The sequence below is a fragment of the Lissotriton vulgaris genome, chromosome 6 (assembly GCF_964263255.1).
Source record: "Lissotriton vulgaris chromosome 6, aLisVul1.2, whole genome shotgun sequence".
Classification (NCBI taxonomy): domain Eukaryota; kingdom Metazoa; phylum Chordata; class Amphibia; order Caudata; family Salamandridae; genus Lissotriton; species Lissotriton vulgaris.
This window is the reverse complement of record NC_141694.1, coordinates 332,256,883-332,271,608: the sequence shown is the minus strand read 5'-3', so window position 1 is coordinate 332,271,608 and position 14,726 is coordinate 332,256,883. Positions and strand designations below refer to the sequence as shown.

The window sequence follows — 14,726 nt, the reverse complement described above, 5'->3', positions numbered from 1 at the left end:
GCATGATATTTAGGTGGCTTCCTTGGGACACTAGTGATTTACCATATTTAAAAACTGTTAGTCTATATGGGGCAAGGATAAGCCCTGAACTACAGTAAAAAGTAAAGTATCAAGGAAACAAAGTGCTCCAAATGAATCAGTCAAAGTTATGTTTAGTAGATCAAGGGCCAGATGTAGGACGGCAAATACCGGTCGGTAACGGCCGATTTCGTACGTTACCGACCCGTATTTGCTGTTTGACATGTAGGGGGCCTTATAGTTACAGAATCGGTATAATTACCGATTCTGTAAAATACCGAATCGGTAAATTTACCGAATCGGTAAATACAAATGTAGGTGGCACTGAAAACAGTGCCACAGGCCATTACCGATTCGTTATTTACCATGTAATACTATTGCATGGTAAATAACGAATTCCTGTGTACATGCACATCTGTGCATGTACACCTGTGCCATGTGGCACACAAACATGCCCTAAGGGCATGTATGTGTGTCACATGGCACACAAGCCATAATCAGGGGTGCAAAAGGGTGTCAAAGTGACACCCTGTCCCTCTTGCAAAATCGGTAATTTTACCAAATCGGTATTTACCGATTCGGTAATTGACATTGATTCCTATGGGCCTCAAGATCCATAGGAATCAATGGCAATTAGCGAATTGGTAAATACCGATTCGGTAATTACCGAATCCTACAGAATCGGTAAAAAAAACCGAATTTGTAACTTCATCTCATTTACCGAATCTAGAATACCGAATCGGTTAAATTCGGTATTCTAGAGTCGGTAAATGAGAATTACCTACATCTAGGCCCAAATGTTTTATGTTTTTGAAAAGAATAATGAACGGGTGTTGACTGGCATAATATTTCGTCTGCATCCTACTCACATCCACTTATGTATATAGTTACAGAAGACATATATTCAGAATAATCAATCTGATCATATTGTAAAGAAAGATAGGTCATAAATATCCTCCACTCATGATACAATCCAGTGTGTGTTTACATTAACTGCATTACTCACTCTTCCAGATGTAGATTAAAGATGCTTAGAGGTAAACATACAGCACGTAGACTTGAGTTAAATAAGTACAAATGACTCTTGGGGAAAGGCAGGCTAATGCCAGCTTACACCCAAGGGCCATATAATGTGCTGTGCAGATGGACCAGAGAAAACATACAGTAGCAAACAAATCATTAGTCGCTCTCCTCAGCTTTCATCTAAACAAAATCTTATCATTCCGCTCTGGTTAGCAATTCGCCATAACTCTGAGTCGAGCTGGTAGGGTTAAAGCAGGGATTAGAGAACGCATCATTGCAGTTTCCAGTCCAAACAAACAAAATGAATGTGAAAACTTGCAGTAAATTTAATACATGGCTTTAAATGCATGCCATAACTGTAAACAGCCAACCTATACAAAAAATGTAGTCCATAATGAAGCAAGCAAAAACGCACCATTCATCAGATCCACAACTAAACAAAGAGAACGCCTACCTTACAGCTAAGCTCCTTTGTGACACTGTTAATTCTTCATCTTTTCTGCACATTCCTAAACAAGGACAGAAAGACTGTAAATAAAACTAGATGCTAAACCTCGATTACAAATACATTTTAGGAAAATGTTTTCATAATTAAATATACTTGTTGGTGTCTGTTCAGAAGACATAACTGAGGTGTTGTAATGACGCGAGGCAAAAAGGTCTTAGTGAAAGTAGTCTTTATTTTTCGGATGCAGATTCCACCCAAAGCTCTGGCTCCTGCTCCTCCAAATCTCCAGCATCAACTAATCACCCTACATTCCATAAACCATCCATAAACAACACAAGAACACTCATCCCCGTACATTCCACTACATTCATTCCTTCCTTAACCCCTTAGCTGCGGCGGCTACTCCGCCGCAGTGCTAGGGGGGAGGGGGGCTGCGCGGCGCTCCCGTGCTCGTGACGGAACCGCTCTGTCACGAGCCTCGGGTGGGCTGTGCTTGTGACGGAACGGTTCCGTCACGGCCCCGCCCGCCTAATAGAACATTCAGCGCAGGCGTGGAATTCGTGCCGCGCAGGCGCGTCTAGCGGGCCGTGACGGAACCATTCCGTCACCAGCACAGCCCACCCGAGGCTCGTGACGGAACGGTTCAGTCACGAGCACGCAAGGGGTTAAGCCAGAATGCCACACAGCTTTCCTTCACCAAACATTAAATGAGCAAACACAAACTATAAGATAAACATAACTAATGCAAAAGAAAATTATTTGTACATTAGGTAGTCTTTGAAGCGCCAGGGTTGCCTTGTTTCACGCTTCACCCCACTCTGACAAACAGTACTCATTCTGCCGTTCCTGTTGTAAACAGTCTCATCACTTTTAAGTTCCTCATCTCCAGGAACTCCATCAACTTCTTCCTTCGAAACTTTAACCCCTCTATTAAGATTCCAAATGCATCCATCCTCTGGTTTCACACCACTGTTGAACACTTTGATTACCTTCATGGGGTGACTGTATTTAGAAAACAATCCATGTGTGACGGGCACTTTTACACTGACCACTTCTCCCACCTTTACATCAACATTTGTTGTGGGTTTACATCTGTCTGTATACACCTTCCTAGCATCACCTCCTCCAACACTCTTTCCATCCATCCATCATCCTCAACCTCTCCATTCATATTCGTACAGTTCTTGATCCATGCAGGTGCCAGCACAGAATTAGCTTGGTTGCTTCTCAACAGTTCAAAAAACGTCTTTCCAGTAGTAGCATGCAGAGTCACCCTATACACTTCCAAACACTTCCAAAATTCACGCACCCAATCCTTTCCAGCACGTCTCGCCAACTAAATGGCCTCCTTTATGGTGCACACCACACCATCCTTTTCACTCTCTTGACACAAACTGCTCTCCATTGTCCATCAGTACATAACCAAGTAAACCTTCTCTTATGAACACCTAAGACAAGAATTCAATCACTTTATATGATTTTGCATCACTCAAATGCAAGTTCCAGCTATCTGGAATAAAGATCCACCAGAACAATGAAGAATGTCTCTTGCGACCTAACATTAAGGTGTCCCAAAATATCCAAAGTTATCTCATCCCGTGCGCTCTTGGGCATGTTCCTCACAACCATGGTTTGCTCCCACATCTTACAAATGTGATCACTCATGCAACACTCTCACCTCTTTCTCTCTTTATCCATCCTTGGCCACCAATAATCTGCTCGCAAACACACTTTAGACCTTGAAATACCCTGATGCCCTTATGCGCCATTTTAATCGACCTCCCTCTCACCACTTCAGGAAAGACCAACCTGATTCCTTAAAAAAACAACCCTTTATTACTTGACAATTCTTGCTTGACACTCCTAAACAACCACACCTCATAAGCCAACACCGTCTTGTCAACCCTACCATTTTCTAACATGCTAACCACTCTCAGCAACACCTTGTCATTTTCAACTTCCATTTTTTTCCAATCCGCTTCACAAATCACCCTTTGTGTCATAACACGTACCATTTCATCTTCCAAAACATCATCTTCACAGTCGATACCTTCTGTCTTCACCATCCTAGATAAGCAATCTGTTACCAAATTACTATTCCAAGGAATATGCACAACATGAAATTCATATCCCTGCAACTCCACAACCCACTTAGCAATTCTGCTAGACACATTAACAACTGCCTTCTTCATAAGCACCTCCTTCAGCAGTTTATGATCCGTTCTGACAAACTTCCTGCCCCACAGGAAACTCTTCAACTACCTCACTGCCCACAAAAATGGCAAGAGCCACATGCTTGATAACTAAATGACTGCTTTCTGCTGGTCTTAAGGCAAGTGAAATGAAAGTTATTGTCCTCTCCTTTTCTTCAACTCTCTCCATAAAAGTCGACCCAAACCCTACACACTGGTATCTGTACAAATCAAGACAATAACGTTTCAAATTCTGAGCATTCTGCAACTCCTCCTTCCAATGATGAAACTCACTCTCACACTCCTTATACCACTTAATAACAAAGGTTTTCTCTGAAAACGTACTTGCAAATTTGCTATAAAACTCTACAAATCCCAAAAATGAAGCACATTTCTCATTGTTCTGAGGAACAGCCATCTCAGTGATAGACCTCACAAACTTCAATTTTGGTCTCGACCTATTTTCTGTCAAGGTATGTCTCAGAAACGAATTCTTTCTTATGAAAGCTGCATTTTTCACATTTAAGCATAAAACCATTTTCACACAGTTTCTGCACCACTGCTCGCACCCTCACATCGTGCTCTTCATAAGCATCACCAAAAATTAGGATATCATCTTGATACACCTTCACAGTGGATAATCCACTTTATATACTCTACATGGCTCTCTGAAAAACTGATGCCACCAGAACTAAGCCAAACGGCATCCTTTGGAATCTATATGTGCTGTTGAATGTAATAAACACAGTAAGAGCCATTGAATCATCATGTAATCTTACCTGGTGATATGCTGAGGCTAGGTCCAAAGCAGAAAACCACTTCACATTCGCCAGCATACATACAAATTCATCAATTTCAGGAATAGGAAACCTGTCCACCACAACTGCTTTGTTAAGACCCCTAAGGTCCACACCCGAACTAATCTTGCCATTTTGTTTTCTTGCTACGACCACTGGATTTAACCAATCCGTCCCCTCAAGCTTCTCAATAACACCTATTCTTTCAAATTTCTTCAACTCCTCAAGCACAGCTTCCTTGACCTCAAAAGGTACCTGCTGTACTGTGATAATTAAGGGTGTAGACCCTTCTCTGATCTTAATCTTGTGTACATACTCTTGCAAGCACCCGAGGGTATCAGCAAAGACAGAAACTCCCTCAGAAAATGTATTAGATTGACACTTGACCACTTTACTGCCTTCAACCATTTTATATTCTCATTATCCCTCAATCTAATGGGCGTTTTATAAATAGTATCCAAAATGACGCCCCAATTCTGTTTGGGAAACAACCTTATGAAAGCATCACCCTTGGCAGCAACAAACATTTTACCAACAGCCATTCCTACAAAATTTTCCACCATTCCTTGAAAATAACCCACTGGTTTAATGGGCTCACCACCAAACCCTGGTGGTTTAACATTTGGCTTACACTACTGCACCCTACTTTTTAGCCCATCTGCAAAAATATAATTGGAAATAATCATCAATTATGCCCCAAATCAAAGAGCATTTTAACTTGCCTCCCTTCCATTATAATAAAATCATCGGGGCATCACCTCCTTTGTTAGACACTTGTAAAATTATCTCCTCACAATCCGACACATCCTGTAACACTTAGTTAATCTTACATTCATTCCCTGTGCTTCTGCAATACTTACTCAAATGCCCTTTTGCAAACACAACTTGCACCTAATTTTCCATCCTAGACATTATCATTAACCATGTGCTCAACTGCCTCACATCTAAAACATTTGATCGAGAATTTTTGACTTTACTTTAACTTTTCACACCTTTGCCGTTCTGCCATATCAAGCTCGTCACTCAACTCCCTTTATCCAGTACAGAAACAATACCACCTGCAGCCCTCTAAAGAGACGTAAAAAAAAAAATGTCTATCCCCACACACACTACACTGTGTTCAAAACTTTTGGCCAAAATGATTATTTCAGAAAGAGAGTGATCATCCCTGTATCACAACTCTTCCCATATCTTATTGTTGCTACAGCCAAGCATAAACTGATCTCTCAAACGCTCATCGACAGACATACCAAATTTACAAGTTGCTGCTAACTGTCTTGGAGCAGTAATGCATTCTTTCACAGACTCCCCTGATTTTGCATGCGTTTGCCAACATGACAACGTTCAAGAACAGACAGTAGATTTGTAAGAAAATGTGTGTCCAACTTCTTCAAACATACTTCATAATCATTCATATCATCACTCTCTTCCTCAGTCAAACCAAGAAGGTAATCAAATTTCTTGACCTTGAGGTCCCAAAAAGTGCAATATGATGGACGCCTTACTTTCAGCTGTCATATTAGTTCCAGAAACACTGACATATCTTAAAAATACATTTGTTCATTTCTCCCATTTAATTAAATGCTCCCCAGGAGAGGAGAAGAAGAACGGAGTCAGAGCGGACATGCCATATTTTCACAATTATAAACTCACAACACAGTAGATAAAAAATGGCAAAATTTTGTCACTGCTCATCTCTATGCACGCCCAATAAGGACAGCAATTTGAACATATGCACACACAGACAATCGGAAAGAAGCAAATTAGCCAAAGTGATATTAATTCATAAAATCAGATTAAAAGTGAGACGTGGAAACTTAGGGTGGAAACCATCTAACATTATCTAAGTTATAGAAAAACTACTCAGTACTCAGATGCGGTGTGCTTGTCACCGGGAAATTCCTTAAAACAAACAGGTCCGCTGAAACACAGTGTGTTTTAACAACAACCTTAAGCATGCCTGTCGCTGCTGGCTGTCACCTCTTGCTCCCGATGGCAGGCAGAGGTGTGCAGGCCATCGCAATATACATAATTAATCCGTGAGGATCTCCTTATTTCCAACGCAGCTTTACAATTTCCTATGTCCCTGTATGTGTCTCACAACGGAGCGTTGCTAGCCTTCCACCACAGGAACGTAGAGCATGTGGGACCCGATGTAGAATGAAGCCATGTAGTTGCGTCACCACCTGCAAACTTCACAAAGTTCGGCAGTGCGCAAAAGGATAATGCACACCCACGTCAGAGTGATGTTCCTGCTGAGGTGTTCCAATGAGGTGAGGCAGGGGTCTTGGTGAAAGTCGTCTTTATTTCCTTAAGCACACTACACCGACAGCTCAGACTCCAGCTCCTCCAAGTCTTCAGCATCAACTGCTCACCCAACATTACACAAACCATCCATAAACACCACAAGAACACTCATCCCCATACATTCCACTACATTCCTTTCAAAAGCCACAATGTCACAATAACCGTGACCAAAACCCAAGTCAAATAGCAGGCCATGAGGCTGGATTATCTCTCACAAAAACAAAGTGAACAAATGACATGGGTATTCATAATGAAAAGGTGATCAATTCTGTCGAAATTGCACCCAGAAAGGACATTGTGGGTCCAGTGACGTGATCAATAAAAGCCCATGTATTATGATAAAGTATTACACAGGAATCAAAAGTGATCCAAAATGATTATGCCAACAAAACACCAATAGCCCACCCTATACTGAATCTGTCTGCCAACAATACATACCCTTTCCTCCAAAGGATTATGTTACTTACCCAGCAAGCATCTGTTTTTGGCATGTAGAGCTGTAGATTCACATGCTTTGCATGCTCCTGCCATCTAGTGTTGGGTCCGGTTATTTGCAAGGTGTTTTTCTTCAAAGAAGTCTTTCCAGGCACGAGGTAAGGTGACTCCTCCTTTCAATGATAGTGTACCTGGGCATCGACTCCATTGTTAGATTGTTTTTCCGCAAGAGGGTGAGAATGGAGTAAGTGAGTGTAGTAAAGAGATGTCCATGTATAGATAATGTAAATAATGAGAACTGCAAAAACTACATGTGCCTGGAGAGAAGGGTGGGCAAATGTGAATCTACAGCTCTACATGCCAACAACAGATGCTTACTGGGTAGGTAGCATAATCCGTTTGAGGCATGTGTGCTGTAGATACACATGCTTTGCATAGACCATATAGCAGTATTCTCTTTGGAAAAATACAAATGCTGTCTGTTTTGCTGCAAGATGCAACCGAACAGAAATATAAGCTAGCCCGCATTGCTGTAGGTTTAGAAGATAACAGTCAATGTTCTGAACAGAAGCATCTAGAGGTAGAATTTTATTGTTATTGCAGTAAACAACAAATCTTTTCCATTTTGCTGCATAGAAAGCTCTGGTAGTAGGTTTTCTGGCTTCTTTCAGAATAGTCATACAGTCTGGTGGCAAATTTACATATCCAAACTCTATGACTTCAGGAACCAAATTGCTAAGTTGATCTCCTTGGGATATGGATGCATGATTTGTCCATGGTTCTGAGTGAGGAGACTGGAAGTGAGATGTAGTTTTGATGTGGAACTTCTGAGAGCTCTAACAGGGTGGGGTTCCTCGGTTGAGGGGCTCATGTGGGAGCTACAAAATCAGTGTGAGTGATGTTTGCGTGAGTTTCCGAACCAGAAACGGAAGAAGTGGGAGAGGAGAAAATGTGTAGGCAAATATCCCTGACCAAGTCATCCATAGTGCATTGCCTTTGGAGAGAGGGTGTGGGAACCTGGAGGCGATGTTTGGGCATTGTGCGTTGTCTACTTTGGCAAAAAAGATCTATTTGTAGGCATCCACATTGTAGAAAGCAGGGAAGGAGAACTTGGGGATGAATTTCCCACTCGTGTATTTACTGGCTCCTTCTGCTGAGGAGGTCGGCATTTTGATTGTTCACTCCCTGGAAGTATTAGCCAGAAGGTGAATCTTGTGATGTATTGCCCATTTCCAGAGATAGGCGTGACAGCCAGACAGAGGGTGTTTCCCCTTGTTTTGTACATAATGTAATGGTTGTCAAGTTGCTTGTGAGGACTAGGACATCTTTGCCTGTGAGATGAGACTGAAAAGCTTACAGCGCTAGAAACACTGCTAGAAGCTATAGATAGTTGATGGGAGAGGTTTATGTTGTTGTCCCAGAGACCTTGAATCGAAATTTGCCTAGCTTACGTAACGGTAAGTTTCAATTCTATTAAGGACACGGAGGCGAGGATTATGTTATATCTTCCTTCGCTTTATTAACATAAAGAAACCACAGCAGCTTAGGAAAAGATATAATAAGAACAAAAAATGCTTTAAACATAAAGCATTGACGTAATGTTCAACAAGAAACCAACAACAACTCCCAAGAGTCTCTTTGCTTGTAACAATAGTCCATAGTCCTTTGTCTCTGTCCATCATCACTATATAACCGGACTTCCCATCATCTTCCTCCTCTTTCTTCGCGCAGATCACGCTTAAGCCTCATTGGTCCTGTTTAGCACCGTCGTTGCCTGCCAAAAAAGGAACAGTATCAGCGAGGTGGCCCAGGAAAATGCGACAACAAGGCGAGGAGCATTCAGTGAACAACACAGCACTGACAACGTAAAGGAAAACGCTTTACTTACTGCCATACGGGTGGGTAGAGACACCACTGTAGTCCGGGTGGGATAATCCTCGCCTCCGTGTCCTTAATAGAATTGAAACTTACCGTTACGTAAGCTAGGCAAATTTCGATTCTATGTCAGGACCGGAGGCTTCAGATTATGCTAGTTTAAAGCTTACTTACCACCAACTGAGCCAAATCCACCACCGGCTTAAAATAAAACCTCTTGAAGGTGGAATCCGAGGACCAGTCCGCTGCTCGCATAAGGTCCTCCAGACGAGCACCCACCGAGAATGCCTTAGAGGCCATGGCCCCCCTGGCGGAGTGCACTCCAAAGAGAGAAGTATTGATGCCCGCTTCCTGCATGACCCAACGCACCCACCGAGCAATAGTGGGGGAGGAGACAGCTTTGTGTGGCTTCCGCAGGGCAATCAACAGCTGACGCTCGCCCGGAGGGCGCAGATCCAAGGTCAGGTCCTCATATGCTTTGAGGCATTGCACGACACACAACTTAGGAGTGTCAGTAAAGGCTGGATAAGAAATGGAACGCGACGACGTCTTAGTGCGTCGGCCCACCGTAAAAGTAACCCCATCCGGGGAAAAAATGCGTGCAGAAACATCCAGCGCGCGCACGTCCGAGACGCGCCTACAAGAGACCAGACATAACAACATGGCTAATTTCGCCGAGAGCTCCTTAAGAGACAGATAAGAATTCGCTGGCCACGACAGGAACAGATTCAGAACCAAATTGACGTCCCAAAGGACGGAGTACCTGGGTTCTGGCGGCAGTGCGAGGCGAACCGCTCGCAGAAGCCGGCACACAAAAGGGTGTTCCCCTACCGGGTGGCCATCGATGTTATCGTGGCCCGCAGAAATCGCCGACCGGATAGCATTGATCGTCCTATACGCTAACCCCTTGTCGGCCAAATGAGCCAGGAAATTCAGCACGGGAACAAGGCCGGCGACCATGGGATCCAAATCCCTTCGTAAACACCAACGCATCCACTTAAGCCAAGCGGATCTGTAACGCTTCGTCGTACTATCGGCCCATGCTTTGGAGAGCAAATGCGCAGCTGACCCCGAAAGGCCCGGGAGCGTCCAGCGTCTCCTGAGAGCCTCCACGCCACGAGGCGGAGAGTGTTCTGCATGACGAGAGGGTGAGGTTCCTGATCCGGGCTCGTCAGGAGCAGAGGAAACAGGGGGAGTAGGATTGGAAAATCCCAAGAAAGTTCCAGAAGAACCGCAAACCATACTTGAGACCTCCACAGCGGTGTAACCAACACCAGTTCCGCACCCTGGCGGCGTATTCGGGCCGCCGTTCGCATGATCATGGAGAACGGGGGAAACGCAAACGGCTGTTCCCGACTCCAATCCTGCAAGAACGCGTCCGTGGCCTCCGCCAGAGGGTCCGGCCTCCAGCTGTAGAACCGCGGCAGCTGGTGGTCGAGACGGGACGCGAAGAGGTCCACCGAGAAGGGGCCCCAAAGGGAGTGTAGCCACCGGAAGACCCCCGGATCCAGCTTCCACTGGCTGGCATCCCTGAGATGTCGAGAGTGCCAATCCGCTACCTGATTGCACTGGCCTGGCAGATACTCCGCCGTCACCGCAATGTGACGAGACAGGCAATAATCCCAGAAGTCCTTCGCTAAGTCCGCCAAGGCGCGGGACCGAGGACCCCCTAGGTGGTTCACATACCGGACCGCCGAAATATTGTCCATCCGTAGCAGGACACAAGCCTTCACCGAATCTTTGGTCCAACAGCGAACCGCGAAGGAGCCCGCAAGGAGCTCCAAACAATTGATATGCAATTGTTGTTCTTCTGACGACCAGGCGCCGCCGGTGGAAAAATCCCCGCACCGGGCGCCCCAGCCCGACCTGCTGGCGTCTGACTCTTTGATCAAGTCCGGAGCCGACCCGAAGATCGCTCGCCCATTCCATGCCTCCATGTGAGACAGCCACCATGACATCTCCTCCTTCACTTCGTCCGTGAGGGGGACCCACTGATCGTAACACATCCCACGGCGCAAATGCTGCGCCTTCAGGCGCTGAAGAGCCCTGTAGTGCAGCGGGCCTGGGAAAATCGCCTGGATGGAGGACGATAGAAGACCCACCACCTTGGCGACATGGCGCAGTGACGTACGATCCTTCGCGATCGTCTGCCGAAGCAGGTGTCGTATCTTTGCGACCTTCCGACCCGGTAGGCTCAAGACCGCCTGTACCGAGTCCACCACGAAACCTAAAAAGGTGATCTGCTGAGTGGGAACCAAAACCGACTTGGAGCCGTTGATGACGAACCCCAGTCTCTGAAGCAGGCCGACAGCTTGACGCAGCTGTCCTGCCAGTACCTCTGGGCACTGCCCCATGAGGAGGATGTCGTCTAAGTATACTATCATACGGACCCCCTGACTTCTGAGAAACTCCACTACCGGGTGGAGGACCTTCGTGAAGCACCACGGGGCCGAAGAAAGACCGAACGGCAGGGCGGTGAATTCGAACACCTTGCCGTCCCACAGGAATTGTAGGAAACGACGATGAGGGGGGTGGATGGGAACGACCAAGTAGGCATCCTTGAGATCCAGTCGCACCATCCAATCCCGAGGGAGGAGCACGTCCCGAAGGAGGTGGATCCCCTCCATCTTGAAGTGACGGTAGACCAACCACCCATTGAACTCCTTGAGATTGATCACAGGCCTTTTGCCCCCATCTGTCTTGTCTACCAAGAAGACGTTGCTGAGGAACCCATGTGGGTGGCGCGTTGATAGACGGATGGCTCCCTTGCGCAGCAAGTCCGAGACCTCCTCGTCTACCAAACGCGCGTCAGATTCTGAGAAAACCATCGGGCGCGGGGGCCTCACCCGAGTTGGTTGGTCGTGAAACTCTATATGGAAACCTCTCACAGTTTGCAAAACCCAAGCATCGGCAGTGAGCAATTCCCACTCCCCGTAAAAGCTTGCCAGCCGCCCCCCAATCGGAACTTGATCCAAGCAAAGTACACTTACCGGGGGCATTTCCTTGTCCGGAGTTCTTCTTGAACCCTCTGCCACCATAGCGTTGTCCCCTCGTGGGGTAGACGTTGGTGTAGGTGGCCGAGGTCTGGTACTGACCTCTTCCGGAGCCTTGTCCACGGTTGTTGGTCTGCTGACCACGGCCGATCGCGCGGCCCCTGCCGCGACCGGCCCCTCCAGAAAAACGCTGGTGGAACACCCTCTTGATGCTGGACTGGGCCTTGTCCAGCGACGTGAACGTATTCACGAACTTCCCCAGCTCGCGGATGAAAGGCTCACCGAAGAGGCCACCCTGGGCCACGGCACATGCCTCCGACGAGGCCAGGTCCCTCAGCTTCGGATCCAGCTTGATAAGGAGCGAACGCCGCCTCTCCGTGGACAGGGCACAGTTGGCGTTGCCCAAAAATACGATCACCCTCTGGGCCCAGTTGGAGAGCACCTCCGGGGAAATGGCGGTGCCATTCGCTCGAGCCTCCTCCGCCATATCGAGGATCTTCGTGGCGGGCCCGACCGCATCCAACAACTTGTCCTGGCAAGCCCGCCAGGACCGGTCGATCCCCTTCCTGGGGTCCTTCATAAATTTCGCCAGGAAGGTGGCCATCTTGGGGTCCAATTCTGGGGTCATGGCCACTTTCCCTTCCAGAGTAGGCCGAGGGCATTCCCCGCGCAGGCAACCCCTCGCCTCCTTCTCCAGGGGCTTGCGCAGTCTACCCGCGACAAACTTCGCCACCGTCTCCCCCGGGGCCCAGGCCGCGGATCAGGGGTGGACGATCTCGTCCGGGTCCAGCATGCCCGACTCGTCTCGGGGCATCTCCTTCGCTGAAGGTGTCGGGAGCCAAGAACGGGTCGACTCCCCGTCGTCATCCGTGTCCGGAGAGTCGTAGATCGGGAAGGCGGGCGCCGTAGACACGTCGCCCGAAGTGCCAGGGTCCACCAAGGGCGTCGGAGGCACCGCCGTCGCCTTGGCCAGGAAGGCGTCCCGAAGTCGCTCGAAAGCGCCCTTGTCCACGCCTTGGGCCTCCGATGAAGGTCCCTCACCACGGGGTCTCTTCGGAGCGGGTGGCAACCCGCCGGACGTCCCTGGGAGTTCGGGGGACGGAGGCACCTGCGCCGCTGCCAGCTTCGCACACTCCTCCACGATGCGGGCAGAAAGGCGGTCCTCCATGGGCCCTACCACCTCCGTCACGCAACGATAGATGGAGTTGTCCACCGCCTGATAAAACTCCTCATCCTGCAGATAGGGGCAGGCCTCCTCATCGTACTCCCCTTCCATCTCGGAACCAAGGGGCAAATGCGGGGCACCCAAGAGGGCGGCAACCGAGAAAGTTCTCGAATGTGGGCAGGCCCAGCGGCTGCGATCACGTTTTGGGCCAGCTGACGTGGCAGGTGGGCTGCACCAACCCCCAAGCGCGCAGACCCTCCTCGCCGGGACCGGGTCTACGTACCCCTCAAGCGCGCTAGGCCACACACGGGTAAAGAGGTGCACAGATCTCGCCCGAAGGCGATTCACGCGGTCAGAACCGCTATACAGACCCCAGAGGGCGTCAAAATTGGTAAAGTACAGACCCGGATCACCAGGTGTCAGAGGGGTACGCGAGGGTCGGCCCCTGCGCAAGCAGACCCCACGGCGTGGCTCCTCGCACTGCGGAGGCGCGCCGGAGGGTCGGCGAGACGACAGGCCGCCCCCTTGCGGTCTATGTACACACCGCACACAAGTGGGAATAAAGTCGCGTAGGAACGATAGAACGTTCCTGCAACCGGGGACTCTGAAAGGGAATAAACCATGCAAGGAGTCCCCAAAGACCGCACACAAGACAATCAATCACAGTAAAAGAAGACAAAATAGAAAAGCACTTATCTGGCTGCGGGAGCAGCGAAGAAAGAGGAGGAAGATGATGGGAAGTCCGGTTATATAGTGATGATGGACAAAGGACTATGGACTATTGTTACAAGCAAAGAGACTCTTGGGAGTTGTTGTTGATTTCTTGTTGAACATTACGTCAATGCTTTATGTTTAAAGCATTTTTTGTTCTTATTATATCTTTTCCTAAGCTGCTGTGGTTTCTTTATGTTAATAAAGCGAAGGAAGATATAGCATAATCTGAAGCCTCTGGTCCTGACATAGAATTATGTAATGATTGAGATGTGCACCCTAACCCAGGATCACACTTATGTCTGAAGCACACACATTGAAGAGCACAGTTGGCGGAAAGGTGACCGGAACTTCTAGTCTTCCAGAGTTAAATGCATTTTCCTAATATTTACACCAGTGTAGGGGCTCTCAATTATTCTACAGCTACAGCATTATGGGGAATGTGTAAGTTGATTTCCTGTGGCAGGAGCCATTTAGTCTGGGTGGATTTAACCTCTAAACGCATTCACAAGACTGTTTTCTTGGACCTTAGCTTGTATTTTTGATGCTCTGTTTATGAGAGAAACTGACCGTTTTCCTTGCATATGTATCACAACAGTATTTTCCAGTCTCAAATCAGAGAGGAAAAGTATCCTTTCATTACACTCTAGAAACATACATAACTACTGACTTATTTTTTGAATTTATTCCAATAGAGCATGTTAATCTACTGAGCTGTAACTTTTCTCTGATTGTTCCCACCCTTGTTCACGGAAGCACAGT

General features: G+C 47.3%; 1 protein-coding gene across 1 annotated transcript in view; it reads right to left on the bottom strand.

Moving 5' to 3' along the window:
* The window catches only part of MBOAT2 (membrane bound glycerophospholipid O-acyltransferase 2), a 970,645-nt gene that overhangs the window by 214,583 nt on the left and 741,336 nt on the right, over nucleotides 1-14,726 (bottom strand). The window contains exon 6 of the mRNA XM_086926366.1: nucleotides 1,496-1,550. Within this exon, the coding sequence (XP_086782492.1) occupies nucleotides 1,496-1,550 (55 nt within the window). The remainder of the gene's footprint in view (nucleotides 1-1,495; nucleotides 1,551-14,726) is intronic.